Here is a 27705-nt window from a genome sequence, read left to right on the forward strand (position 1 = left end):
CCGTCTGCAGCACAATCAGAGCAACGGGAAACCAGTATGTTGATGGAGTTAAGGCGCAATGGTAGATTGATTTGTGTGATCACTGTGTGTGTGTGATTAGTTCCTCTGTAAACAGAGGCGCAAAGCCATAGCAACTGTATCTTGGTCGTCATCCGATCACCATGACAACCTGCTCATCCAACAGTAGCCATAGGTCTTCTACCTTCGGCGCTGAGTCATTGCAGTGTGAGAGTGAGAGAGAGAGAGCGCGTGTTAAAGTGTGGAGAGAGAGCGAGTGTGAGAAGAGTGAGAGAGTGCATGAGAGCGATGGAGAAGAGAGCGATGGAGAGGAGAGCGAGAAGGAAGGAAGGTGTTTCTTTTTTCTCTACTGTTCTGTCACTAAAGGAATTCCTACAGCAGGTCTCATCCATGTCTTCATCTCTCTTGAACATCCCCCTTCCCCCTCCTCCCCACCCCCCTCTTCTTTCTCTTCAACAGAGTGGTGGCTGTACTGTAGTGAACAAAGACAACCATTGACCCCCTATCCCCATTTAGACCAAGTCACACAGGGAGGTCATGTGATGCTGTTGATAGTATTGTTCAGACGTATCACATGAAACTATTAGATAGTAATAGAAACCTCACTCTCAAACTCTACACGTTCAACGTGTTGTGTGTTCATTTCAATATAGATTTCCTGATAAACTGAGACACGGCAACTATACATTATCCAGTGTTGAGTGGTTCAGTGTAGCAAGCCAACACTGTGGGGGAGCTGAATAACACCTCTAGGGACATTAAATCAGTCCTGACAGCAGACTACAGCAGGTCTGTACAATAAGCATGTAGACTTTCTGGAAACTAATATTTACTCCCTGAAATGAGTTAAATAAATGTGTGTGAGTAAGAGTCAGTCCTCACCCTTCTCCACTCACACCTCCATCTTCCTCAACACACAACCACCACCTCTCCAGCAGCTACAGTAGATATAGAGAGGAGGACCAGATGTAATCCAGAGGTTTATGATGCCGTCCAGACAAAGCCCCCTGGATATGTGGGTCAGGAGAGTACCCTGTCCCCTCTCTGATCACACACACACAGAGCCTGGGCAGATGTGAACTCTGACCTCGATAGAGAAAGCAGGAATGCCAATGCAATGAGGGGCCAGATTCACATGGACATTCTCTTCAGAGTCAAATGGCAGGGGAGACTCATGGAATTGTCGAGAGCGTGTGTGTGTGTGTGTGTGTGTGTGTGTGTGTGTGTGTGTGCTAGTGGCAAGAGGAGGATGTGAATCACCAGCAACAGGAAGACCACACCAATGAAAACCACTGCTTGCACACTGAGTGTGTTGTGTGAAGACCTTCTGTGGTGCCGCAATGTAGGAAGAATAACTCAATGCACACATACACACACACAGTCAGTCAGTCTCACGTTTGCTGGGGGCTGCTGAAGATCCGTTACTCTCGCTGGCGGCGCTGCCCAGAGAAGAGGAGCTAAGGCTTGTGGGTAGGTTCTTCACGGGCAGTTTGGACACGGCGGTGGCAGCAGCCGAAGGGCGAGCAGCACCTAACCCCTGGTTGACGGATGGCTTTGGGTTAGAGGTCACCACAGTAGGCCCAGGCAATCCAGAGGGTCTGTCTGTGACACGTGGCTTGGGGATACCTGGGAAATGTAGGACCAACAGGGTTCATCAGTTTCAGGTATTGGGAGAAGTATTCACATCTGTATCAGTATGAATCAATGTCCATAATATCAATATGTCCGTACAATGAAGATTCTAACACAAGACATCAGTATCGTATCAATACAAAGATCAGGGGCAGTATTTATAAGAATGCTGATTTAGGATCAGTTTTGCCTTTATGATCAAGGCTTCCTCAGCATCTGCAGAACACATATACCACTAGTCAGGGTGTGTGTGTGAGTATAAATATGCCCTACTAGAAGATACATATTTATTTATCTAGTGACACAGCTGAGCTAGCAGAGGAAGGATGAATAGGAGAGAGACAGGGAGTGAGAGAGAAAACCCCCTCTGGCACTGAGTACATACAGAGAGACGTATAGAGAAGAGCCCATATCAGCACAAAGTACGTGGACATACTGTAGGGTGACATTGATGGATATATACAGACAAATCAGCAAGTTTTAGACAAGCTCTCTCTCTCACACACACGTTAGGGTGCAGAGATTTGTCTCCAGTGTGAGGTGAATGAGGTTTGTGACCTCTAGTCAAAGGTTCTGAAATAGAACAGGGTTGGTCTTTCACAGAGAGGAGGGGTTATGTTCCTATAGTGTTCCTGTAGTGTTGCTGAATACTGTAACAGAGCACCATGTAGTGACTGGGCCGCGTCTCCTGAACATAATAAACTGCAGTGACGCTAGCAGCACCGTATAATAACATGAACTATCTGGATACATGGCTAGTCTTACACCTCAGACCTGGGTCATGTTCAGTGGGCCACAACGTAACAACACATTTGGCAACGTGACTAGTTAAGGTTAAAAAGGTTAAATTCTTAGTCTTACGGTACAAGTTAATAAAGTACTTTCCTGTTTCACTCTGTTTGAAATAGTTTCTATTAGCTGAAAGTGAACAGGACCCTGGATCTTACAGGCTATTCCAGATACTAGAGCTGCGTTTGGGTTTAGCGCCCACACAAGATGAATCACACGCACAACGCAAATACTTTTTGACATATTCATTTGACCAATGTCTGGTACAATGTCTGTCCATGACCCACGGAGCCAAATACTGTAGTTTAACTTGACCCAGGTCTGGTAACCCCTGGGATGTTCTCCAGCTTAGGGGAGGGCTTGGTGGGAACTTACAACACCTCCTCCTCCCCTTTTGATTTTTCCCATACTTAATCAAACATGCTTCACTATCAGTAGGAACACCTCCCCAAGGCCCTATGGCTCTTCCTTTTTCACACCACTGCCCTGTGTGTGTGTGTGTGTGTGTGTGTGTGTGTGTGAGAGAGAGACAGAGTGTGTGAGAGAGACAATAGCAGAGACGTTGTTTGTGTGTGTTAAAACTCAAGGATGTGTACATGTGTATCCAGGACAACGCCCTGAGTGGACCTGTGGGTTTCGTCACCATCGGCTTTGCTCATCAGAGACAGGAAAGAGAGGAAGAGCACTGCTGTGTAGAGATTAGTAGTAGGATAACAATGATCTACTGTGCGGTCAGTTTGACGTTTTCCCTCATGATGGTCAGGGTTAGGACTGGAGCAGGGCAAGCTGGTCCTGGATCTGTGTGTACAGGAAATGTCTGGCTCAAGCTGTTGGATAGTACAGTAACATGACTGAATAGACCTCCTGTGTACAGTTTTAGTTACTGCAGTACCACCAAATAGCCCTTTGACAGCAAATACATACTGTATTATACACTCAGTATACCAAACACTAGGAACACCTTCCTAATATAGAGTAGGCACCCCTCCCCTTTGCCCCCAGAACAGCCTCGATTCATCCTCTACAGTACAAGGTGTTGAAAGCATTCAACAGGGATGGTGGCCCATGTTGACTCCTAAGCGTTCCACAGTTGTGTCAAGTTGACTGGATGTCCTTTGGGTGGTGGACCATTCTTAATACTCACGGGAAAACTTTAGAGCGTGAAAAACCCAGCAGCGCTGCAGTTCTTAACACAAACCACTGCGTCTGGCACCTACTACCAAACCCCCCGTTCAAAGGCACTCAAATATTTTGTCTTGCCCATTCACCCTCTGAATGGCACACATTCACAATCCATGTCTCAAGGTTTAAAATCCTTCATCTACACTGATTGAAGTGGATTTAACAAGTGATAGCAATAAGGGATCATAGCTTTCATTTGGGTCAGTCTGTCATGGAAAGAGCCTAATGTTTTGTATACTCCGTGTATAATTGAGAACTTATAGCTAGCTGTGCGTTGGTTGCCTGAATGTCTTAGGAAGATACACATATATGTTACCTAGGCAACGTTAGGAGTTGTGTGTTCACCTTGCCGTGAGTGTTTACAACAAGGTAAAAAATGAACACAAGCACAAGCATGTCTTTGAACACAAGCATGTTGCCTCAGTAACCACATAAGACATTAGGCCAAGCACGCCTCCTACGCAATCATCAAGTTTGGAGACGACACAACAGTAGTGGGCTTGATTACCAACAACGACGAGACCGGTGAGGGCTCTGGGACTGTGGTGCCAGGAAAATAACCTCTCATTCAACGTCAACAAAACAAAGGAGATGATCGTGGACTTCAGGAAACAGCAGAGGGAGCACCCCCCAATCCACATAGAAGGGACAGCAGTGGAGAAGGTGGAAAGATTCAAGTTCCTGGGCGTACTGACAAACTGAAATGGTCCAACCACACAGACAATGTGGTGTAGGGCAACATCGCCTCTTCAAACTCAGGAGGCTGATTTTGTTTTGGCTTGGCACCTAAAACCCTCTCAAACTTTTACAGATACAGAATTGAGAGCATCAGGCTGTATCACCTCCTGGTAATGGCAGTTTTTTTGTTTTACACCAAACCAACTGGCAGTGTGGTGCCAGGACAACAACCTCTCCCTCAATGTGAGCAAGACAAATGAGCTGATCGTGGACTACAGGAAAAGGCGGGCTGAACAGGCCCCCATGAATATCGATGGGGCTGTAGTGGAGCGGGTCGAGAGTTTCAAGTTCCTTGGTGTCCACATCACCAACAAACCATCATGGTCCAAACACACCAAGACAGTTGTGAAGAGGGAACGACAAAACCTTTTCCCCCTCAGGAGACTGAAAAGATTTGGCATGGGTCCCCAGATCCTCAAAAAGTTCTACAGTTGCACCATCGAGAGTATCCTGACCGGTTGCGTCACCGCCTGGTATGGCAACTACTCAGCATCTGAACGTAAGGTGCTACAGAGGCTAGTGCGAACGGCCCAGTACATTACTGGAGCCAAGCTTCCTGCAATCCAGGACCTATATAATAGGCGTGTCAGAGGAAAGTCCATAAAATTGAGACTCCAGTCACCCAAGTCATAGACTGTTTTCTCTGCTACCGAACGGCAAGCGGTACCGGAGGGCCAAGTCTAGGACCAAAAGGCTCCTTAACAGCTTCTATCCCCAAGCCATAGGACTGCTGAACAATGAATCAAATGGCCACCAGACGATGTACATTGACCCCCCCCATTTGTTTTGTACACTGCTGCAACTCGCTGTTTATTATCTATGCATAGTCACTTCACCCCCATGTACAAATGACCTCTAACCTGTACCCCCGCACACTGACTCGGTACCTCCTGTATATAGCCTTGTTACTGTTGTTATAGTGTTATTTTTATTTGGACTTTTTTCAACTTTTTACTTTATTTTATTTGGTAAATATTTTCTTAACTCCTCTTGAACTGCACTGTTGGTTAAGGGCTTGTAAGTAAGCATTTCACAGTAAGTTCTACACTTGTATTCAGCGCATGTGACAAATAAAGTTTGATTTGAACTGCACCGCCCGCAATCACAGGGCACTCCAGGGGGTGGTGCGGTCTGCCCAACGCATCACCGGGGGGCAAACTACCTGCCCTCCAGGACAACTACAGCACCTGATGCCACAGGAAGGCCATAAAGATCATCAAGGACAACAACCACCGAGCCACTGCCTGTTCACCCCGCTATCATCCAGAAGGCCAGGTCAGTACAGGTGCATCAACGCTGGGACTGAGAGACTGAAAAACAGATTCTATCTCAAGGTCATCAGACTGTTAAATAGCCATCACTAGCACATTAGAGGCTGCTGCCTATATACATAGACTTGAAATCACTGGCCATAAATGAAACACTAGTTTAATAATGTTTACATATTTTGTATTACTCATCTCATATGTATATACACTGTATATATACTGTATTTTAGTCTATGCTGCTCTGACATAGCTCGTCCAAATATTGATATATTCTTATTTCCTTTACTTTACTTAGTTTTGTGTATTGTAGCGAAATTGTTAGATATTACTTGTTAGATATTACTGCACTGTCGGAGCTAGAAACAAACACAAGCATTTCGCTACACCCGCAATAACATCTGCTTAACACGTATATGTGACCAATAACATTTGATTGGATTTGAAACAAATGATGGTGAATGAGTAACAGACAGCCTTTGAACTCTTATTTGGGTGGAGAAGGTTTCTGAATGTGCTTCTCAAAGACGCCTTTTCAACATGGCCAGAGTTCGGGGTCAAATTTGGCACCGTTTTTCAGAAACAAGGAAACTATTGTCCGCTCAGAATTTGACCTTTTCTGACAAGACGCAGATCTGGTTCTCTGATAGATTCATTCTTCCACACACACACCCTCAGATCCAATCCGCGCCCGAATCCCAACTGTCCCATATCACACACTGCAGCCTAGCGGTTATGGGAACAAATAGTTAAATTACAGACAGGCTATTGTGGAGGAATCCCGACCCGGGTTAAACGTGTGTAAATGGAACGCAATTCCTTTTTTCATGCACTTTTCTCTCCATGCATATATTGACCTTAAACCTAAGCATCAGAATAGCATTCTATTCACCTGCTATTCATTGGGGATGGAGCTTGAATTAATGAAGGTGGTGGGTCTACAGATATGATGTATTCTGACCTGGACTTAATTCCCTCATAATGAATGAAGGTGTGGAGGAGGCGTGTCTACAGATATGATGTATTCTGACCTTGACTTAATTCCCTCATAATGAATGAAGGTGTGGAGGAGGCGTGTCTACAGATATGATGTATTCTGATCTTGACTTAATTCCCTCATAATGAATGAAGGTGTGGAGGAGTGTCTACAGATATGATTTATTCTGACCGTGACTTAATTCCCTCATAATTTGACCATCTTTACCTGCAAGGAAACCATGAATGGCTACCTACCCGTTCCAAGTGGAAAAAGACTCTACTTTCTTTTTTCAGACAGAAATAACACCATTCTCCATACATTGTCATTTACAACTTGATAAGAGCTATCAATAAGAGCTAGGTAAATGAGTCATCCGTTTGGATCAGGGGATTGTAAAGAGACTTGTTTTTAGATCCATTTGACATTATAGTCGCTGGAGACAAACGTTAAACCAGTCATTTGGCAGCAACCTGAAGCATTATCAACAAATCAACTTTCCCCACAGTAAAGTTTATGAAATGGTTTGGCATTATTACGAATTTGAATTGTACCGCATTTTAACTTTGAGGGATGGTTACTCTCGAATGTCTTAATTATAGGCTACCCCGACTTCTATCATGTTACATACACTGCTCAAAAAAATAAAGGGAACACTAAAATAACACATCCTAGATCTGAATGAATTAAATATTCTTATTAAATACTTTTTCTTTACATAGTTGAATGTGCTGACAACAAAAATCACACAAAAATTATCAATGGAAATCAAATTTATCAACCCATGGAGGTCTGGATTTGGAGTCACACTCAAAATTAAAGTGGAAAACCACACTACAGGCTGATCCAACTTTGATGTAATGTCCTTAAAACAAGTCAAAATGAGGCTCAGTAGTGTGTGTGGCCTCCACGTGCCTGTATGACCTCCCTACAACGCCTGTGCATGCACCTGATGAGGTGGCGGATGGTCTCCTGAAGGATCTCCTCCCAGACCTGGACTAAAGCATCCGCCAACTCCTGGACAGTCTGTGGTGCAACGTGGCGTTGGTGGATGGAGCGAGACATGATGTCCTAGATGTGCTCAATTGGATTCAGGTCTGGGGAATGGGCGGGCCAGTCCATAGCATCAATGCCTTCCTCTTGCAGGAACTGCTGACACACTCCAGCCACATGAGGTCTAGCATTGTCTTGCATTAGGAGGAACCCAGGGCCAACCACACCAGCATATGGTCTCACAAGGGGTCTGAGGATCTCATCTCAGTACCTAATGGCAGTCAGGCTTACCTCTGGCGAGCACATGGGGGGCTGTGCGGCCACCCAAAGAAACGCCACCCCACACCATGACTGACCCACCGCCAAACCGGTCATGCTGGAGGATGTTGCAGGCAGCAGAACGTTCTCCACGGCGTCTCCAGACTGTCACATGTGCTCAGTGTGAACCTGCTTTCATCTGTGAAGAGCACAGGGCGCCAGTGGCGAATTTGCCAATCTTGGTGTTCTCTGGCAAATGCCAAACGTCCTGCACGGTGTTGGGCTGTAAGCACAACCACCACCTGTGGACGTCGGGCCCTCATACCACCCTCATGGAGTCCGTTTCTGACCGTTTGAGCAGACACATGCACATTTGTGGCCTGCTGGAGGTCATTTTGCAGGGCTCTGGCAGTGCTCCTCCTTGCACAAAGGCGGAGGTAGTGGTCCTACTGCTGGGTTGTTGCCCTCCTACGGCCTCCTCCACGTCTCCTGATGTACTGGCCTCTCTCCTGGTAGCGCCTCCATGCTCTGGACACTACGCTGACAGACACAGCAAACCTTCTTGCCACATCTCGCATTGATGTGCCATCCTGGATGAGCTGCACTACCTGAGCCATGTGTGTGTGTTGTACCACTAGAGTGAAAGCACCGCCAGCATTCAAAAGTGACCAAAACATCAGCCAGGAAGCATAGGAACTGAGAAGTGGTCTGTGGTCCCCACCTGCAGAACCACTCCTTTATTGGGGGTGTCTTGCTAAATTCCTATAATTTCCACCTGTTGTCTATTCCATTTGCACAACAGCATGTGACATTTATTGTCAATCAGTGTTGCTTCCTAAGTGGACCGTTTGATTTCACAGAAGTGTGATTGACTTGGAGTTACATTGTGTTGTTTAAGTGTTCCCTTTATTTTTTTGAGCAGTGTATTATCCACTATCAGTATCAACCATCAGTAGGACTAATAACCACACATATTCAACGGCCAATGTACTGTTAGTTCCCTTCAGGTGGTATAGCCTATATTATCATTCCATTGTTTCCTTTACATTCCCTTTCCTCCTCTGTAAACGGCGTCTCGTCCGTATGGTTGCTGTGGATCATTAGTATCAGTTGATCTAATTAGTTTTTACACGTAGGCTAACTAAACTGTTACGGAGCGGAGTGCAGCCCAAGCAGCAACAGTTACAACCTGATGGTTAGTGCAGGCAATAGGTGAGGCTATAGCCTACTATTGTACATTATTCTCCCTGTTATAATTCTATAGACACTAATCTTGCAACATTACCATGGTTTGACAAACTGAAAGTGGCAATTTTCAGGATGAATCAAACCACAGTATTTTTGATTAAAGGCTCTCCAAACCTGTTTTATGACTCAAATACTTTCTTAACCCTAAATAACTGACGAAATCAGACTATTTTTAAACCTGCCAATTGGTGCTAAAAGAGGGTGGCAGGTAGCCTAGGGATTAAGAGCGTTGGGCCATTAACCGAAAGGTCGCTGGTTCGAATCCCTGTCCCGACTACATGAAAAATCCGCCGATGTGCCCTTGAGCAAGGCACGTAACCCTAATTGCTCCTGTAAGTCACTCTGGATAAAAGCATCTGCTGAATGACTAAAATGTAAATGTAAAACAGAGATGAAAATGCATTCATTTAGATGGCTTTCTTTCATTGATCCCTAATATTCTGAACCTGTTCTCTCCACATATTCTAGTGAGTCGGTCAACAGAATTCTAAATCAAAGATACAGCGTATTTAAAGGGATGGCTTAAGATACATGTACTGAAAACCCTGTTGAATGAAGATGCAGAGTGCGTTACGTGACTGAATAAGGTATGTCTGATTACCAAACACTGAGAAGTGGTAGGAAAGGCGTACATTTTCTACGTCTGATTACCAAACACTGAGAAGTGGTAGGAAAGGCGTACATTTTCTACGTCTGATTACCAAACACTGAGAAGTGGTAGGAAAGGCGTACATTTTCTACGTCTGATTACCAAACACTGAGAAGTGGTAGGAAAGGCGTACATTTTCTACGTCTGATTACCAAACACTGAGAAGTGGTAGGAAAGGCGTACATTTTCTACGTCTGATTACCAAACACTGAGAAGTGGGAGGAAAGGCGTACATTTTCTACGTCTGATTACCAAACACTGAGAAGTGGTAGGAAAGGCGTACATTTTCTACGTCTGATTACCAAACACTGAGAAGTGGTAGGAAAGGCGTACATTTTCTACGTCTGAAGACTAGATGGAAGACAACATGTTGATGTCTCGCGTAACTAAGACTACGTCCCAAAAGACACACTATTCCCTATGTAGTGGACTACTTTTTATCAGGGCTCATATGGCTTTTGTCAAAAGCAGTGCACTATATAGGGAATAGGGTGGCATTTGGGACTTATTCCCAATGACCCACGTCACGCTAACAGTAGTCTCAATTTCCTCACACAAGAAAAGCCTTTTGTGTGTATGGTGACAGAGAATCAAACATTGGATCCAACCACTCTGGCAGAAGGAAGAGAGGACCCGAAAGAAGGAAGAAGGAGAGAGCGAGAGGGTTGCATATGCTTTTCGACTTCCTCTGAGAGGACACAGAGGGAAGTTAGAGTAAAATTAGACCGCAGACACGCATGGTCACAAGCACAGCACACAGTCAGTCAGTCTCCCATTTTAAATGGCTTTTAAAAGATGCAGTAGGTTACATGTGGTGAGGGAACATGATGAGAGAGAGAGTGAGATGAAAATAGAGAGAGAGAGAGTTATCTTATGTAACTCTGTGCAGAACTGAGACAGACCCAAGCAGAAACACACAGTCTGGAGATCGACACACACACTCTTGCGCAGCTAACCTTGTGGGGGACATACAATTCAGTCCCATTCCTATTTTCCTTAACCCCTAACCCGTACCTTAACCCTAAACCTAACACTAGCTTCTAACCCTAAAACTAACCATAGCTCCTAACCCTAAACTTAATTCTAACTGGAGGTCGACCGATTATGATTTTTCAACGCCGATACCGATTATTGGAGGACCAAAAAAGCCGATACCGATTAAAATCGGCCGGATTATATATATTTGTAATAATGACAATTACTCATTCAACAATGCTGAATGAACACTTTAATTTTAACTTAATATAATACATAAATAAGTCTCAAATAAATAGTGAAACATGTTCAATTTGGTTTAAATAATGCAAAAACAGTGTTGGAGAAGAAAGTAAAAGTGCAATATGTGCATGTAAAAAATGTTTAAGTTCCTTGGTCAGAACATGAGAACATATGAAAGCTGGTGGTTCCTTTTAACATGAGTCTTCAATATTCCCATTTAAGAAGTTTTAGGTTGTAGTTATTATAGTAATTATAGGACTATTTCTCTCTATACCATATGTATTTCATATACCTTTGACTATTGGATGTTCTTATAGGCACTTTAGTATTGCCAGCCTAATCTCAGGAGTTGATAGGCTTGAAGTCATAAACAGCGCTGTGCGTCAAGCATTGCTAAGAGCTGCTGGCAAACGCAGGAACGCTGTTTGAATGAACGCTTACGAGCCTGCTGCTGCCTACCACCACTCAGTCAGAGCAGTCTATCAAATCATAGACTTAACTATAACATAACACACAGAAATAGGAGCCTTTGATCATTAATATGGTCAAATCCGGAAACTATCATTTCGAAAACAAAACGTTTATTCTTTCAGTGAAATACGGGACCGTTCTGTATTTTATCAAACGGGTGGCATCAATAAGTCTAAATATTGCTTTTACATTGCACAACCTTCAATGTTATGTCATAATTATGTACAAATCTGGCAAATTAATTACGGTTTTTGTTAGGAATAAATGGTCTTCACACAGTTCGCAACGAGCCAGGCGGCCCAAACTGCTGCATATACCCCAACTCTGCTTGCACAGAACGCAAGAGAAGTGTCAATTTCCCTAGTTAATGTTGCCTGCTAACATTAATTTATTTTAACTAAATATGCAGTAATCGGCGTCCAAAAATGACAATTACCGATTGTTATGAAACCTTGAAATCAGCCATGCCGATTAATCAGTCAACCTCTAATTCTAACCCTAACACTAATTCTAACCTAAACCCCATAGAAATAGCATTTGACCTTGTGGGGACCAACAAAATTTTGTTTGTTTGTTTACTATTCTTGTGGAAACTTCTGGTTAAACACATCCACACACACAATCTCTCTGTTGCTCCATGTGTTTGTTTCTGTCTGATTGTCTTGTTCTGATCTGTATTGATTGTGTGTGTGTGTGTGTGTGTATGGAGCGTGCGTGTGTGTGATGCGTACGAGTGTGTGTCTTGTTTACCCAAACCAGAGTGTGTTTAAGTGCCCTCATCTCTGCAGCAGCAGCAGGAAATGAGCAGGCTGACACTGCAGAGCTGAGAATGCCTTTCACATTCCACTACACCTCACTCACACACATTCACTCACACGCGCTCACACACACACACATTCTCTCACACACAGTTTCAAGTCTCTACACACACAGCAATGTCTTTTCTACACTTTGTCATTTATACACTTTATCAAGTTGCTGACACACAGAAAGATGTGTGTGTGTGTGTGTGTGTGTGTGTGTGTGTGTGTGTGTGTGTGTGTAGTCACCAGCTGTCTGACTTGGTCGTCCTCTCGGTGGAGACACACTCCCAGTGGTCTGGCCGTCCTTCCCCGTCGTAGGAGGAGCGGGAGGGGGCAGCCTGGAGCCAAAACTCCCTCCTACTGGAGCTGGAGAGGTGGGAGACAGGGAGGGTCCCCCGGTGTTGCTCGCTCCCCCGGCCCCCCTGCCCTTGACCTGGGGCAGCTGTCTGACCGATGAGGGCCCCAGCTTGGAGGAGACCTTCTGCAGAAAGAGCTGTCGTTTAGTTACCGCGTCCCAGCCCATGGGGCCCAGCTCGGAGCTGCGCACCGAGACCATGGTGTTGGCCATTCCAGAGTCGTAGGCAGAAATGTGGAAGTAGAAGCACACAGGCAGGAGGAGTGAGAAGGAGGGGGAGGAGAGAGAGAGAGAGCGAGAGAGGAAATAGGAGTAGGCTGGAACTCTGAGGTAAAAAAGTTGCTATTGTACTACATTCCCTCTGGGATTCACTGCTGGGACCAGTTTCTCTCCCTCTTTATTCCCTCCCTCTTTATTTCCTCCCCCTCTTTCCTCCCCCCTTTCCTCCCCCTCTTTCGTCTTCTGTAAACACAGGGCACATATGGAGTGAGTTTGCAGGCGAGTTTTCAAAGAAAAGACTGGACTACTATAAACGTTCAGACTATTCTTACGCTATTCAGAACAGTTTGACAAATGGCTTTTGCCTTCATAGGAGAAGTGTCTGAGAAACACATCTGTTCTGAGGACTGGTTCAATCTGAGAATAGAATGTGGCGGAACATTCAACAACCGACGTGTCACACACACCCGCAGATGTCAAGACATTCCACACAAAAAATGATTTGACTCATGCTGTCATTCAACAGAACCCCAACACTGATTCAATGTTCAGCATTATACTGCAGTGAATGATACAGTTGACATTTAAACCCAAAGCCCTCCTTTAGCCATGGATTACTGAAGCCTGACTAACAACATAGTTAAATCATGTGATGACATGCTCACAGACAGACTTGCCTGAGGAACTACTTAATCACGCCACTCACAAACACAGGAAGAGTTCAAACCTGTCAATGGATTTCAAGGCAAAATACAAACAACAAACCACTGCCACTCCCTCACCTAAAACCACTGCTCCCACCGTTTAGAGATGGAACCAGCCTTGGGCTTGTTCTCTACATGCCTCATATCATCCTGATAAAGTACAGTATGTTCCTGGTGACTGGAAATCTCAGTCAGTTCACTAACAGCCCCTGTTGTGGATACTAAAAATACATCTTTCCTAACTTCTTGAGGAAATCACTGATCTGGCCAAGTTGAATTGGGTGAGGGCAGTCTGGTGTGTGGTGTTATATCATGTGACATGCAGATCAGTGATTCTTTCAAGGAAGAGAGGGAGGAACGTAAGGAAAGATTTGACCAAACTATTCAAACAGGGCCGTAATAGAATAACCCCCCCCACACACACACACACACACACAGTGGGCTACTTACTGTGCCATTGCTTCTCCTTTGTTCTACAGGTGTCTCACCCCCTGCTCCCTCTGTAGTGTCATCTGTAGTGCACACTCCTGTAGTGCACACTCCTGTAGTACACACTCCTGTAGTACACACTCCTGCAGTACACACTCCTGCAGTACACACTCCTGCAGTACACACTCCTGCAGTACACACTCCTGTAGTACCCTCTTCTCCATTTGGGAGACCCTCCCCAGGCGTCCAACGGTGCCCATCCACAGCCAACTCTGAACCCAGAGAGCTGCTGGAGGTGGAGCGAATGCCATTGACCAAAGTGCCCTTCCTCCTCTTCTCAGATTGGTTAGAGACTCTGGGCTCTGTGTTTTGATTGGGTCTGGGTTTGGGGCTTGGCTTCAGCGAAGCTACTTTAGTTTGACCCAAAGACGACCTTTGCCTTTTGACTCCGTCTGGGGCTTTCTTTTCATTGGTCGGAGCAGTTTTTCCCTGCGTCGGATTGGCTGTTCTGGTTGTAGAGGCGGGCCTGGACATGACCTTAGACTTGACGTTCTTCAGGTCGGGTTTGGGGAACCTCTTGACGTCGGTCCTACCAGGTTTGGATGTCGTGGTGACCGCTGTCTTGGCGATGGCGGCGTTCGGTTTGACCCGAGTTGCACACGGGTGTTCCTTGGTCTTGCGGAAGGCGGGGCTCGCACCTTTGGACCCTTTGTTTGGAGACTGGGGAACTGTAAAGGGGGACACTGCCAAATCCACACCCTTGGAGACTTGTACTGAGGTGAAGGTCTGGGAGACTACAGTGAAGCCTTCAGAATCTGGAGACACTATAGTCTCACTGAGAATAACCTCTAGTGCCACAATAGGCTCGGTGTCCACTGCCTCCACCATGGGGAAAACATCCAGAGTGCAGGCCTCCTCGGGCAGATCCACCCCCACCTGAAGTGCCTCTCTATCGGGCAGACCCGGTGAGCTGCTAGCCCCGGTCTGGAGGTTCTGGAGTTCCATGGTGATGGTCCCAGCATGAGGTCTCTTCCTCCCCTCAAGGCCCTTACAGAGGTCAGGCAATGGGGCGGAGAGTGGAGCCTGGATGGGAGCCGTGGTGGAGGGGGAGGCCGTGTCCGAGTCCTCCAGGATGGACACCCCGCTGCTGGGGAGCCGCTCCGAGTCGATCAGGCTGATTCTCCTCATCACCATGTCCGAGCTCACCGACAGGAAAAACCCTTCCTCATCATCTTCAACATCACCCTCGTCACCTGGGATCTCTGTGGCCGCCGAGTCCGCGGAAGAGTCCCTTCTCCCACCGCTGTTGCTCGCCACACTGCTAACGTTGTCATGGAGATCGCCTTGGCTACCGTTGCTATGCTCCCGTATCCCAGCAATGCTCATGGCGAGGGTCAGGTTGTCGTTCCAGGAGTCCTCATCAGCGTCCAGGTAGATGGACACCGAGTTGTCGTTGAATTCAGAGAACTCAGTCTGAGGCAGTTCCCCAGCTGGTGAGATAGCGGCCATTTTGATTTGGGTCGACATCACACATTCCATGTCGACGTCCAGGCTGCTCAGACTCTGCAGGGAGTCTGGGGAGGAAGAGGAGGAGGAAGAGGAGACAGGGAAAGCATTGCCATTTTGGTCGCCGGTGCGGAGGAGGGGGAGCCTCATTCCGGAGCCATTCATGCCCCCGACGGGGACGCGTTCCCCGGGCTGAGACACACTCATCTCTGGTCTCCGGGAGTGCATGGGGAAAGCTGATGTCGCTAACTGCTAAAGACCTCAAAACAAGGTCAAACCACGGAGAACTCCATGCTTACAACTGTTTACCTATGTAGGCAGACGTCTACTGAGCAAGGTGTTTCATTGATTAAAGCTGACTCAGAGCAGCGCAATACCAGTGATAAGTAGTCAGCAGTCCCTATAGGCCTAGGAGTCACTGAGAGGTAGATATTGAAGTGCACTTTCGGACAAGTGAGGAAGTGAGGAGTGGTCCCATTCTAAGGCCCCTTCAACTGACCCTTTAGTTCAGTCACTGGAGTGGAGTCCATACTCTTCAGGGCTCCTCCTCTGCAAACCTCTGGAAAACACAACGACAAGGAAACACAGGCATCAATATCACAGTTATTATGTTGAAAATACTTTATTTGACAGTGTCTACGATATTAACATAACAGTATCATAAAACAGAGACAGAAACAGAGACAGAGACAGAAAGACAGAGAAACAGAAAGACAGAGAAACAGAGACAGAAAGACAGAGAAACAGAAAGACAGAGAAACAAGAGACAGAAAGACAGAGAAACAAGAGACAGAAAGAGAGAAACAGAGACAGAAAGACAGAGAAACAGAAAGACAGAAAGACAGAAACAGAAAGACAGAGAAACAGAGAAACAGAGACAGAAAGAAAGAAACAGAAAGACAGAGACAGCGAGACCTCTGCTGGCCTCTGTTGGTCAACCATAGGAAGTGATTAAACTGGATATTACACCACAAAAAAATGCACCACAACACAAAACATTTCAACAAAAGCACACAGTGTACCAACATAACCTAATTAGTTATGATGTGGAAAATCATGTAATGCTTGAATCCCAAATTCAAAAACTTTTTCTCTTGGAAGGATTTTCAAACAACTGATACCCTGCCGTTCATACAGTAGGTGGCATTACAATACGCAGAAATCCGTCCTATTTTCCACTAAAAGTCATTAATATGGCGTTAAGAATCTGTTGCCATTTAAACCAATGAGGTCAACCATCTTAGGATGAAATGTTGTCCGTAATTAATGAAACTGGCTTTGATACTCATAACCAAGGGAAAATAAAGACGCAAGTTGGTCTCTGTAGTATTGAAAAGCTACAAACAACAGCTCTGTTGAAGTTTAAGCAATGTTAGAAAGGCCATAGACCTACAGTGGAGTGCATCCCAATGGCACCCTATTCCCCTTTTAGTGCACTACTTTTGAGCAGGCCCCATAGGGCTCTGGTCAAAGGTAGTGGTGTAGGGGAGTGTTTCCCTACTTCAGTCCTCCAGTCCCCTCAACAGGACACATTTCTGTTGTAGCACCGTCCAACCACATCTGATTCAACTTGTCAACTAACCATCCAGCCCTCAAAATGAGTTGAATCAGGTGAGTTTGTCTGGGGGACTACAACTAAAATGTGTGCTGTTTAGGGTACTGGAGAACTACAACTAAAATGTGTGTTGTTTAGGGTACTGGAGGACTACAACTAAAATGTGTGCTGTTTAGGGTACTGGAGGACTACAACTAAAATGTGTGCTGTTGGGGGTACTGGAGGACTACAACTAAAATGTGTGCTGTTTAGGGTACTGGAGGACTACAACTAAAATGTGTGCTGTTTAGGGTACTGGAGAACTACAACTAAAATGTGTGCTGTTTAGGGTACTGGAGAACTACAACTAAAATGTGTGCTGTTTAGGGTACTGGAGAACTACAACTAAAATGTGTGCTGTTTAGGGTACTGGAGAACTACAACTAAAATGTGTGCTGTTTAGGGTACTGGAGGACTACAACTAAAATGTGTGCTGTTTAGGGTACTGGAGGACTACAACTAAAATGTGTGCTGTTTAGGGTACTGGAGAACTACAACTAAAACTGTTTAGGGTACTGGAGAACTACAACTAAAATGTGTGCTGTTTAGGGTACTGGAGAACTACAACTAAAATGTGTGCTGTTTAGGGTACTGGAGGACTACAACTAAAATGTGTGCTGTTTAGGGTACTGGAGGACTACAACTAAAATGTGTGCTGTTTAGGGTACTGGAGGACTACAACTAAAATGTGTGCTGTTTGGGGTACTGGAGGACTGGAGTTGGGGAAAACTGCTATAGTGCCGTTTGGGACGAGCCAGAGGCCCACAACTCTACAGTACGAGGGTGAATGCAGACTGAACTAAGTGGAGAAACAGAAAAGATCAGGGTGGCATTCATTAGGCACCAAACATCAGAAGGCGGACTGAAACGTGCCAGGACGGCCTGAACTTGTCCAATAAGAAACACTTGTTGAATGAACACACCCCAGATCATGATAACTATGAAGGGGAAAGTGTTCGCTTGCTGAGATACTGAAAACAACAGATGGAGTCACTTTGCTTTTTCCAAGTAAACAACAGATATGCAGCGAGAGAGAGAGAGAGGAACCTCCATTTACCTAGCAGTCCTCTGGGAACACGATGCGAGACCTTGGTCTAAACGAGGAACAAACTGCAGCTCCATATCCACAAACTAAGATAGATAGCTTGTGGTATACAGGCTCAAAGACTCCCACCTGCCTGTCAGTGTGTGTGTGTGTGTTAATCTGGGTCAGAGTGAGAAAGAGAGGGGCTATAATAAGGATCAGTTTCATATCCAGGACAGTGCTTCACCAATGAATGGCCCGGTGACAATAGAAATCCCATAGTGAGAGTAACCGATAGTACTGCCTTACCTAGCGTGTTCTCGATAAAACTCTACACCTATTCACTCCAACAACAACCTACTGCACACTCAAATCATCAACCAACCCAATACTTGTCAGGTTGTCATGGTAAGTGATAAGTAGTTCTTAAAGCTGTAATATGTAAAACTTTTTGGGCGGCCTGGCCAAATTCACATAGAAATGCCATTTATAGATCGGTCATTCGCATCAAAGTCTAAGAAGCGGTAGACGTGTTCTATGTGCGCTATGTCTATGCTTCCCGGATTTAAATTTAGTCTTTTACTTCTGTACACCAGCTTCAAAACAGCTGAAAATCCAATATTTTTGGTTATAGAAAATATATTTCACAGTGGTTTAGATGTTACAAAGACTCTACATTACACTTCATTTATTTTATTATTATTATTCATTTCTGCATAGCGCATCTTTAACCGACTTGCCTGGATGAATAAATAAGATTCAGGAAGCCATTCAAAAGCACAGTGATGGCATTAACCACTTCATTCAGCAGGCTAATAGGTTATTCTAAAGGCCATCACTTTGAGGTCATGCCATCACGGTTAATCTGATGTGTGGGACGCAGGTAGCAGTAAGTGAAGACTGCAGTCACTGCATTGTTATCCAGTCAGTGATCATGTCTAACCATGCATCCTCTTCCCTCTGCTGTTCTGAGTTGTATTACTGGTGCTGTGGGGACTCTTCCCTCTGCTGTTCTGAGTTGTATTACTGGTGCTGTGGGGACTCATCCCTCTGCTGTTCTGAGTTGTATTACTGGTGCTGCGGGGACTCATCCCTCTGCTGTTCTGAGTTGTGTTACTGGTGCTGCGGGGACTCATCCCTCTGCTGTTCTGAGTTGTATTACTGGTGTTGTGGGGACTCATCCCTCTGCTGTTCTGAGTTGTATTACTGGTGCTGTGGGGACTCTTCCCTCTGCTGTTCTGAGTTGTGTTACTGGTGCTGCGGGGACTCTTCCCTCTGCTGTTCTGAGTTGTATTACTGGGGCTGCGGGGACTCTTCCCTCTGCTGTTCTGAGTTGTGTTACTGATGCTGTGGGGACTTTTCCCTCTGCTGTTCTGAGTTGTGTTACTGGTGCTGCGGGGACTCATCCCTCTGCTGTTCTGAGTTGTATTACTGGTGCTGTGGGGACTTTTCCCTCTGCTGTTCTGAGTTGTATTACTGGTGCTGTGGGGACTCATCCCTCTGCTGTTCTGAGTTGTATTACTGGTGCTGTGGGGACTCTTCCCTCTGCTGTTCTGAGTTGTATTACTGGGGCTGTGGGGACTCTTTCCTCTGCTGTTCTGAGTTGTATTACTGGTGCTGTGGGGACTCATCCCTCTGCTGTTCTGAGTTGTATTACTGATGCTGTGGGGACTCATCCCTCTGCTGTTCTGAGTTGTATTACTGGGGCTGTGGGGACTCTTTCCTCTGCTGTTCTGAGTTGTATTACTGATGCTGTGGGGACTCTTCCCAGTGCCAGGTAGTGTGACTGTCTCATTACTAATGCATGAGTTAGGGCTGGACGGGCGACTGCAGACCTGAGTGTGTGTGTGTATCACACTGGCCTTATCAAACATGCATTAGCCCTCTGCAGTTGTGGGAACGCTAGCTGACAGGTGAGCAGGTACACCTGAGACAGAGTCCAATATAGAGCCACTGCCTTTTGGTATTTAACTCAATACAGAACAGGTCACCTGAGAGGGAGGGATGTACCACTGTAGCATTGTACAGCTCTGCCATACTGGGGGTGTTAAAGGTCTGTTAGAGCTGAGGTGTAATGTCAAGAGAATTGTGTGTTTCCTATGACAAGAGTGTTTTGAAGGCTTCATGAATGCTACATTAAGGTTTAGTTTATCGTCAAGGTGTACAACATTGCCAGCTAAGAGCTGATGTGAATAAATAAACAATAATTAAATAAACAAATGAATCATGTGACATGGTGTGATTCATGTCTGTGTGGAGGGAGGGAGCATCAGTCGGTCACAGCCAGGTAAAAGACTCAGGAGCCTTGGTCAGGGACGGGGTCAGACAGGTCTGGACACGGAGCAATGATGACTGGTCTCTGTAGTTGGGTAGCTATGCTCACCGTACGTCGACAATTGTCCAAAGTAACCTTGTAGTACTCCCGAGCATCTGCGCTCGTCCTCTGTCATCTCAGGTGTCCTCTCTTGGCTCTTGCTTTAGGCTTCTCCGCTCAACCTTGAACTCAGAGCATCCAGCTAGCCAGCTGCTAGTTAGCTAGCTAGCCAGCCAAACCAACTATCCATCCAACTGACTTGTTTGACAGTTTTGAAATGCTGTGGTGGCCATAAAAAAACTAAACATTTAAGCATTTTTCCCGTTATAAAACAGACCTGTTGTAAAACTGTACAAGCGTGAACGAGCATTTAAACTCCAATAATGCCCATCATTCACCTTGTATGGTGACAATAACGTCATTTTTGCTGTATACTTTGGAAGTATTGGAATTAGGCCAAGACATTTGCTGTCGGCCTTCTGACCGTTTCTAAAACAGAAAAAAATGTTAATTATTTTTGACCTGGAAACAGATCGTTTGAAATCAATAAATGTTTTGCATTTACTTTCTCAGAAACTAAATATGCTGCACTGCTCACAAATTCTGAAATATTGGTTTACTCAGATTTTTTTTAAACTACAGTAGGCCTACTTACAGTGGTAGTTTACACACTTCAATGCAAAAGATCAACTGTCTGTTCAACTGTATGTTAAACTGCGCTCCCATTCGGATGCATGGAGCAAAAATGTTAAATAGAATATCTAATAGGCCCAATTAAATTAGAGATGCGCATGATAATTTGTTGCAAGGCTACTTCATGGTCAGAAAAGGTGAGGAATTTATTCTGCAATAGTTATGATATATGTATTGTGTTTGTAAATTAAATGCCTAGGCTACTCAATGAATTTTACGTCACAGTAGGCTATTCAGACGGAGTCGACAAACGTCAATGGAAAGGCGAACCGTCTGTTCGAGCACTTCGGATTGGCTTGCATTGGGCAAAATACGTAAACATACCGGTAGCTTTTCTATTTACTACTGGGATGTGAGTCCAATTAAAAGAAACGAATGGTAGCCTATCCCAACTTGTTGTTGGCCTATAGGCTACTTCGCGAGTATTGAAACCATCACAGTCAGAAAAGATGAGGAATTTATTCTGCAATGGTCATGGAAATGACAGATCTCAGAATGCAAAGATAAAATAAATCGATTCTCTTTCATCTCACTAACAGCCATTAATTGCATCGTTATTATATTTAGCTACCTGTTTTTTTGTTATGAATAAGTCATCGTATATTCATGTACAAGGCTACGAGGTTACTTTTATATATTTGCAATACAAAACTTTAACCGCTACAAACTGTGCGTAAACATGGTCTAAAGTTTGCGGGAGGATAAGCACAATCTCACGTCAAGTTCAGTTTTTAGAAATACCTACCTGGTGTATGCATGTTTTGGGGCATATTTTGTGCACACACAACATTTATAAATGAGGCCTCTGGGGAGTATGAACTTGAGCAAGCATACTTATTAACAGACTACCATCCCAACCACACTAAAAGTGCACGGTTAGAGTTGGCACCAGAGTGTGAAAGACCCACCTAGTTCAAGTAGAGTGGCCCGCTTAGAAAGAGACTACAGCCCTATAACAATGTACAATCCTATAGGTCCTCACATATCACTGGACTACACACTGGCCTCTACATGATCATTTGAATTAAGGACACAGCGAGAGCCACGTTTGGTCAAAAGGCTCTTGAACGGAGTCCAAGTCCCAAACAGTACCCTATTCCCTCTATAGTGCACTACTTTTGACCAGAGTCCTATGGGTAACCCTATGAGTCCCGGTCAAAAGTAGTGCACTTAGGGAATAGTGTGCCATGTGGGACTCTGACTGACATTCTGGGCTTCAGTTAGAGCTGCCCTCCCCACATCTAAGAGTTGGTGTCTGTTCATGTTACGCTCTTAGGTCTTTATCCCCCAGGGGGTTATGGGTAACTACACGCCTGGCGATTGTTGGAGGGGGGGGAAGAGAGACCCTGGCACGCTCTAGTGCAGGCCTGTCGAGTACTATAAAGAGAGGGAGGGGATGGCGAGGTGGAGGGGGGAGAGAGACCCTGGCACGCTCTAGTGCAGGCCTGTCGAGTACTATAAAGAGAGGGAGGGGATGGAGAGGTGGAGGGGGGAGAGAGACCCTGGCACGCTTTAGTGCAGGCCTGTCGAGTACTATAAAGAGAGGGAGGGGATGGAGAGGTGGAGGGGGGAGAGAGACCCTGGCACGCTTTAGTGCAGGCCTGTCGAGTACTATAAAGAGAGGGAGGGGATGGAGAGGTGGAGGGGAAGTTGAGAGATTCTGAGGTTTAAAAAAAGGCACCACTGAACTATTAGCCTAGAACTCATAACCTAACGAGGGAAGAAAACTAGAAAAAGGTACGCAAGCCAACTTTAGATTGAGACAACATGACAGACTTAGCAGAGGTAGCATCAACATGACAGACTTAGCGGAGGTAGCATCAACATGACAGACTTAGCGGAGGTAGCATCAACATGACAGACTTAGCGGAGGTAGCATCAACATGACAGACTTAGCGGAGGTAGCATCAACATGACAGACTTAGCGGAGGTAGCATCAACATGACAGACTTAGCGGAGGTAGCATCAACATGACAGACTTAGCGGAGGTAGCATCAACATGACAGACTTAGCGGAGGTAGCATCAACATGACAGACTTAGCGGAGGTAGCATCAACATGACAGACTTAGCGGAGGTAGCATCAACATGACAGACTTAGCGGAGGTAGCATCAACATGACAGACTTAGCGGAGGTAGCATCAACATGACAGACTTAGCGGAGGTAGCATCAACATGACAGACTTAGCGGAGGTAGCATCAACATGACAGACTTAGCGGAGGTAGCATCAAAATGACAGACTTAGCAGAGGTAGCATCAGCAACAAGCTAAAATGTCATCTTTAAGTGTCAATAGGAGATTGGGTATCAAAAACAGACGCTATCTGAGTTGACGCACACACACACACACACAGAGAGATGATGTTTGTTAAGGGAGTGAGGGTTTTAAAAACTACCCATTAGATCATGTTGGTGCAAGTCTCTCTCTCTCCATCTCGCCCTGTTCCGGACCACAGCAGAGCTGCTGATGGATGACCACTCATCCGGAACAAGGAACTAAGATACCCAGAGAGAGATGAGACTGTGGGCCACACACGGTCTTCCTGCCTGGCTGCTGCAGTGTAATCATGTAAATTTGACACTTTATCCACAACTGGTATTACAGTGGAGCAAGAATTCACTAACCAGGAAGTAACCTTTAACGTAATTAGTTTAATTTGACTATTGGTCAAAATGGCAATGACGGAGTACATTGAAAACCAACTCCAGCACACTTGACGATCTTGATGCTCCACACACAGATTTAATCAATGTCTATACCAACGACTGGTCAATTGACCTCCATCAATAGACTATAACACAGGCTAAAGTTACAGATCAATAGACTATAACAAGCCTCCTGAGTGGCGCAGTGCTGGGTTTGAGTCCAGGCTCTGTCGCAGCCGGCCGTGACCGGGAGACCCATGAGGCGGCGCACAATTGGCCCAGCGTCGTCCTGGGTTAGGGAGGGTTTGGCAGGCAGGGATATCCTTGTCTCATCGCGCACTAGTGACTCCTGTGGCGGGCCGGGCACAGTGCACGCTGACACGGTCGCCAGGTGTACGGTGTTTCCTCCGACACATTGGTGTGGCTGGCTTCCGGGTTGGATGGGCATTGTGTCAAGAAGCAGTGCGGCTTGGTTGGGTTGTGTTTGGAGGACACACAGCTCTCGACCTTCGCCTCTCCCGAGTCTGTACGGGAGTTGCAGCGATGATACAAGACTAACTACTACCAGTTGGATACCACGAAATTGGGGTGAAAAATACAATTTTTTAAAAATAATAATAATAATAATAGACTATAACACAGGCTAAAGTTACACAGCATAGGTCCAAATCATATGATACAGCCTACCTCCCAAGGCTCCTGGACAATACGCAATCAGACCAAACAACAACATCACTTCCTGTTGGAGCCGAGACTCAAACTTTGGCAGTTACTTCAGCATCTAAGCTTAACTATTGCATAACGTCCTTTGAAGATCATGGAATGAAAAACAAAATAAAGAGGTGAAAGTAAATCATTAGTAAACAAATACAGAAAAATATCAGAACTTCTATTATGAACCTGACTCTCTCTCGTTATCCCTCTCCACAGACTCAACAGAAAACCTGCCTCTCATTCCAGGAAGATTAGTCTAGGTTTCCTCTTTACCAGGTTGGTTGTCATGCACTTGTAAGGCTAAAGACACCTTGCTTTCACCGTCACTAATCTGACTGGAGATAAGTACCAGCCCTAAAGCTTATTCCACAGCGTCCCCACTTGCACTAACCGTCAGTGAGCGCAGTCAGTCAGTCAGGGCTTCGGGATACAGCTGTTCCAGAAGTGGAGGTTGGGAATGTTCTTTCCCTGCTGGGGGCCGGACCATAAAGTGTTACAACTATCTCTACCTCACCCACTCTCTCCCTCCCTCTTACTCTCACCCTCTTCCTCCCCCCACCCCCTCCCTGGGCTATAATCCCCGTCACACTGGTCAGTTCCAGCCACAGCGTATTGCAGCACGTCCTGTCGGAAGCTACTAAGACTGCTAAGCTCCTTTGTATTGGGGTATTCATTCATATTTTAATTACAACGCATGGTCCGTTCTCCGATTTAAACCACTTCATGGATAAGCCATTCATATTTTTCAGCTTAGACTTTCCATAGATGTCAACGTTCCTAGTAAAGGTGCATGGGGACAATCAATAGTTGTCAGCATTTATCTTTCCTGTAGGCTGATTTACGTCAATGTTACCAGACTTCACAACAGTCTTAGAAATGGTGACATATGCTTGGTCACAACACCTGTACTGTCCCATAATTTAAACTAATCAGAAACCGAACAAAAATGACCCAACGTGTTGATAACTAGCCGAGAAGAGCACAGTACAGCAGATCTGAAATACACACCTTATCTTCATGAGAAAACATCTTGGTCAGGCCTTTGGTTTCTGCTGGATGACACCATGACTACTGATATCAGACTGTACCTCGAAGCCCTGCATTGACACCCCCCTCTACAGTACAGCAGATCTGAAATACACACCTTATCTTCATGAGAAAACATCTTGGTCAGGCCTTTGGTTTCTGCTGTATGACACCACACCATGACTACTGATATCAGACCGTACCTCGAAGCCCTGCATTGACACCCCCCTCTGCAGCTCCACTGCCTGCCTGAACTAACACTCACCCTGAGCTTGTTAATTACTGACATGCCGGTAATCATGTCAATTTATCGTTAATGCGTCTCACAGCTATAAATCTTGCCTGCCCTAGGACTGTGGTAACAATAAAACGATTAGATTCTTAGATTCTATCTATATGGTATCAACAGGCTCTGTCTAATCAGGAAGTCAGACGGCACCAAGGAATGTAGCAGTCAGATACTTCATAATCCTGTTTCTTTAGATTCCCAGGACAGCACCTCGGTCTAGCTGAGAACGCGGTCGGAACAAAAATGGTTGCCATAGGAATGAGCAGCGTGCTTAGTCACTCACAGACCAAGGACGAGACGTTTCAGGAGAATGGTGCCCTAACAGAATACAAACACCGCTGTATCTGTGGGATCGGAAAGAAACAAATGCAACTACAGGCTGTGTGTGTGTGTGTGTGTGAAATCTAACACTGTTTTAAGAGGTAGACAGTATTTGGAGTGTGTGTGTGAATGCGACACTGACTGTTAAGGGGTGTGTGTGTGCACGTCACAATGTTTTCCCCTGGCGACATCATTAACAAGTGTGTTGACCCGGTGTATATGGCCTTGTGCTGTGTAACAGTGACGCGTGTCCCGGCCCCACACACACACACACACACACACACACAATCAATCTAGTCTCTTAATAACGTCAGAGAGAGGTGCTGGATAGCTGCCAAACCAGATACCTACAGAGCAGATCACTACAGTACAGAGCTCATAGTTCATATATGGACCAGACTACAACTTTATACAATTCACCAAACATGCTGATGGAATCCATGCCTCTAGGCAGGCTGATTAAAAACAACTGATGCTCAATAAGTCTGTTAAAAGCAATTGATGCTCAGTCAGTCTGTTAAAAGCAATTGATGCTCAGTCAGTCTGTTAAAAGCACTTGATGCTCAGTCAGTCTGTTAAAAGCAATTGATGCTCAGTCAGTCTGTTAAAAGCAATTGATGCTCAGTCAGTCTGTTAAAAGCAATTGATGCTCAGTCAGTCTGTTAAAAGCAATTGATGCTCAGTCAGTCTGTTAAAAGCAATTGATGCTCAGTCAGTCTGTTAAAAGCAATTGATGCTCAGTCAGTCTGTTAAAAGCAATTGATGCTCAGTCAGTCTGTTAAAAGCAATTGATGCTCAGTCAGTCTGTTAAAAGCAATTGATGCTCAGTCAGTCTGTTAAAAGCAAGTCTTTGATGCTCAGTCAGTCTGTTAAAACAACTGATGCTCAGTCAGTCTGTTAAAAGCAATTGATGCTCAGTCAGTCTGTTAAAAGCAATTGATGCTCAGTCAGTCTGTTAAAAGCAATTGATGCTCAGTCAGTCTGTTAAAAGCAATTGATGCTCAGTCAGTCTGTTAAAAGCAATTGATGCTCAGTCTGTTAAAAGCAATTGATGCTCAGTCAGTCTTAAAACAACTGATGCTCAGTCAGGCTGTTAAAACAACTGATGCTCAGTCAGGCTGTTAAAACAACTGATGCTCAGTCAGTCTGTTAAAAGCAATTGATGCTCAGTCAGTCTGTTAAAAGCAATTGATGCTCAGTCAGTCTGTTAAAAGCAATTGATGCTCAGTCAGTCTGTTAAAAGCAATTGATGCTCAGTCAGTCTGTTAAAAGCAATTGATGCTCAGTCAGTCTGTTAAAAGCAATTGATGCTCAGTCAGTCTGTTAAAAGCAATTGATGCTCAGTCAGTCTGTTAAAAGCAATTGATGCTCAGTCAGTCTGTTAAAAGCAATTGATGCTCAGTCAGTCTGTTAAAAGCAATTGATGCTCAGTCAGTCTGTTAAAAGCAATTGATGCTCAGTCAGTCTGTTAAAAGCAATTGATGCTCAGTCAGTCTGTTAAAAGCAATTGATGCTCAGTCAGTCTGTTAAAAGCAATTGATGCTCAGTCAGTCTTAAAACAACTGATGCTCAGTCAGGCTGTTAAAACAACTGATGCTCAGTCAGTCTGTTAAAAGCAATTGATGCTCAGTCA

The 27705-nt window shown here is 45.2% G+C and overlaps 1 protein-coding gene across 3 annotated transcripts in view; it reads right to left on the bottom strand.

Moving 5' to 3' along the window:
- Positions 1 to 27705, bottom strand: part of LOC115120570 (microtubule-associated tumor suppressor candidate 2 homolog) — a 105209-nt gene that overhangs the window by 58154 nt on the left and 19350 nt on the right. For all 3 annotated transcript variants that reach the window (XM_065003733.1, XM_065003735.1, XM_065003734.1), the window contains exons 2-4: positions 13969 to 16012; positions 12487 to 12721; positions 1414 to 1644 (exon numbers count right to left, since the gene is read on the bottom strand). In XM_065003733.1, coding sequence (XP_064859805.1) covers positions 1414 to 1644; positions 12487 to 12721; positions 13969 to 15681 — 2179 coding nt within the window. In that variant the 5' untranslated portion in view covers positions 15682 to 16012. The remainder of the gene's footprint in view (positions 1 to 1413; positions 1645 to 12486; positions 12722 to 13968; positions 16013 to 27705) is intronic.

The sequence above is a fragment of the Oncorhynchus nerka genome, linkage group LG18 (genome assembly GCF_034236695.1).
Source record: "Oncorhynchus nerka isolate Pitt River linkage group LG18, Oner_Uvic_2.0, whole genome shotgun sequence".
Classification (NCBI taxonomy): Eukaryota; Metazoa; Chordata; class Actinopteri; order Salmoniformes; family Salmonidae; genus Oncorhynchus; species Oncorhynchus nerka.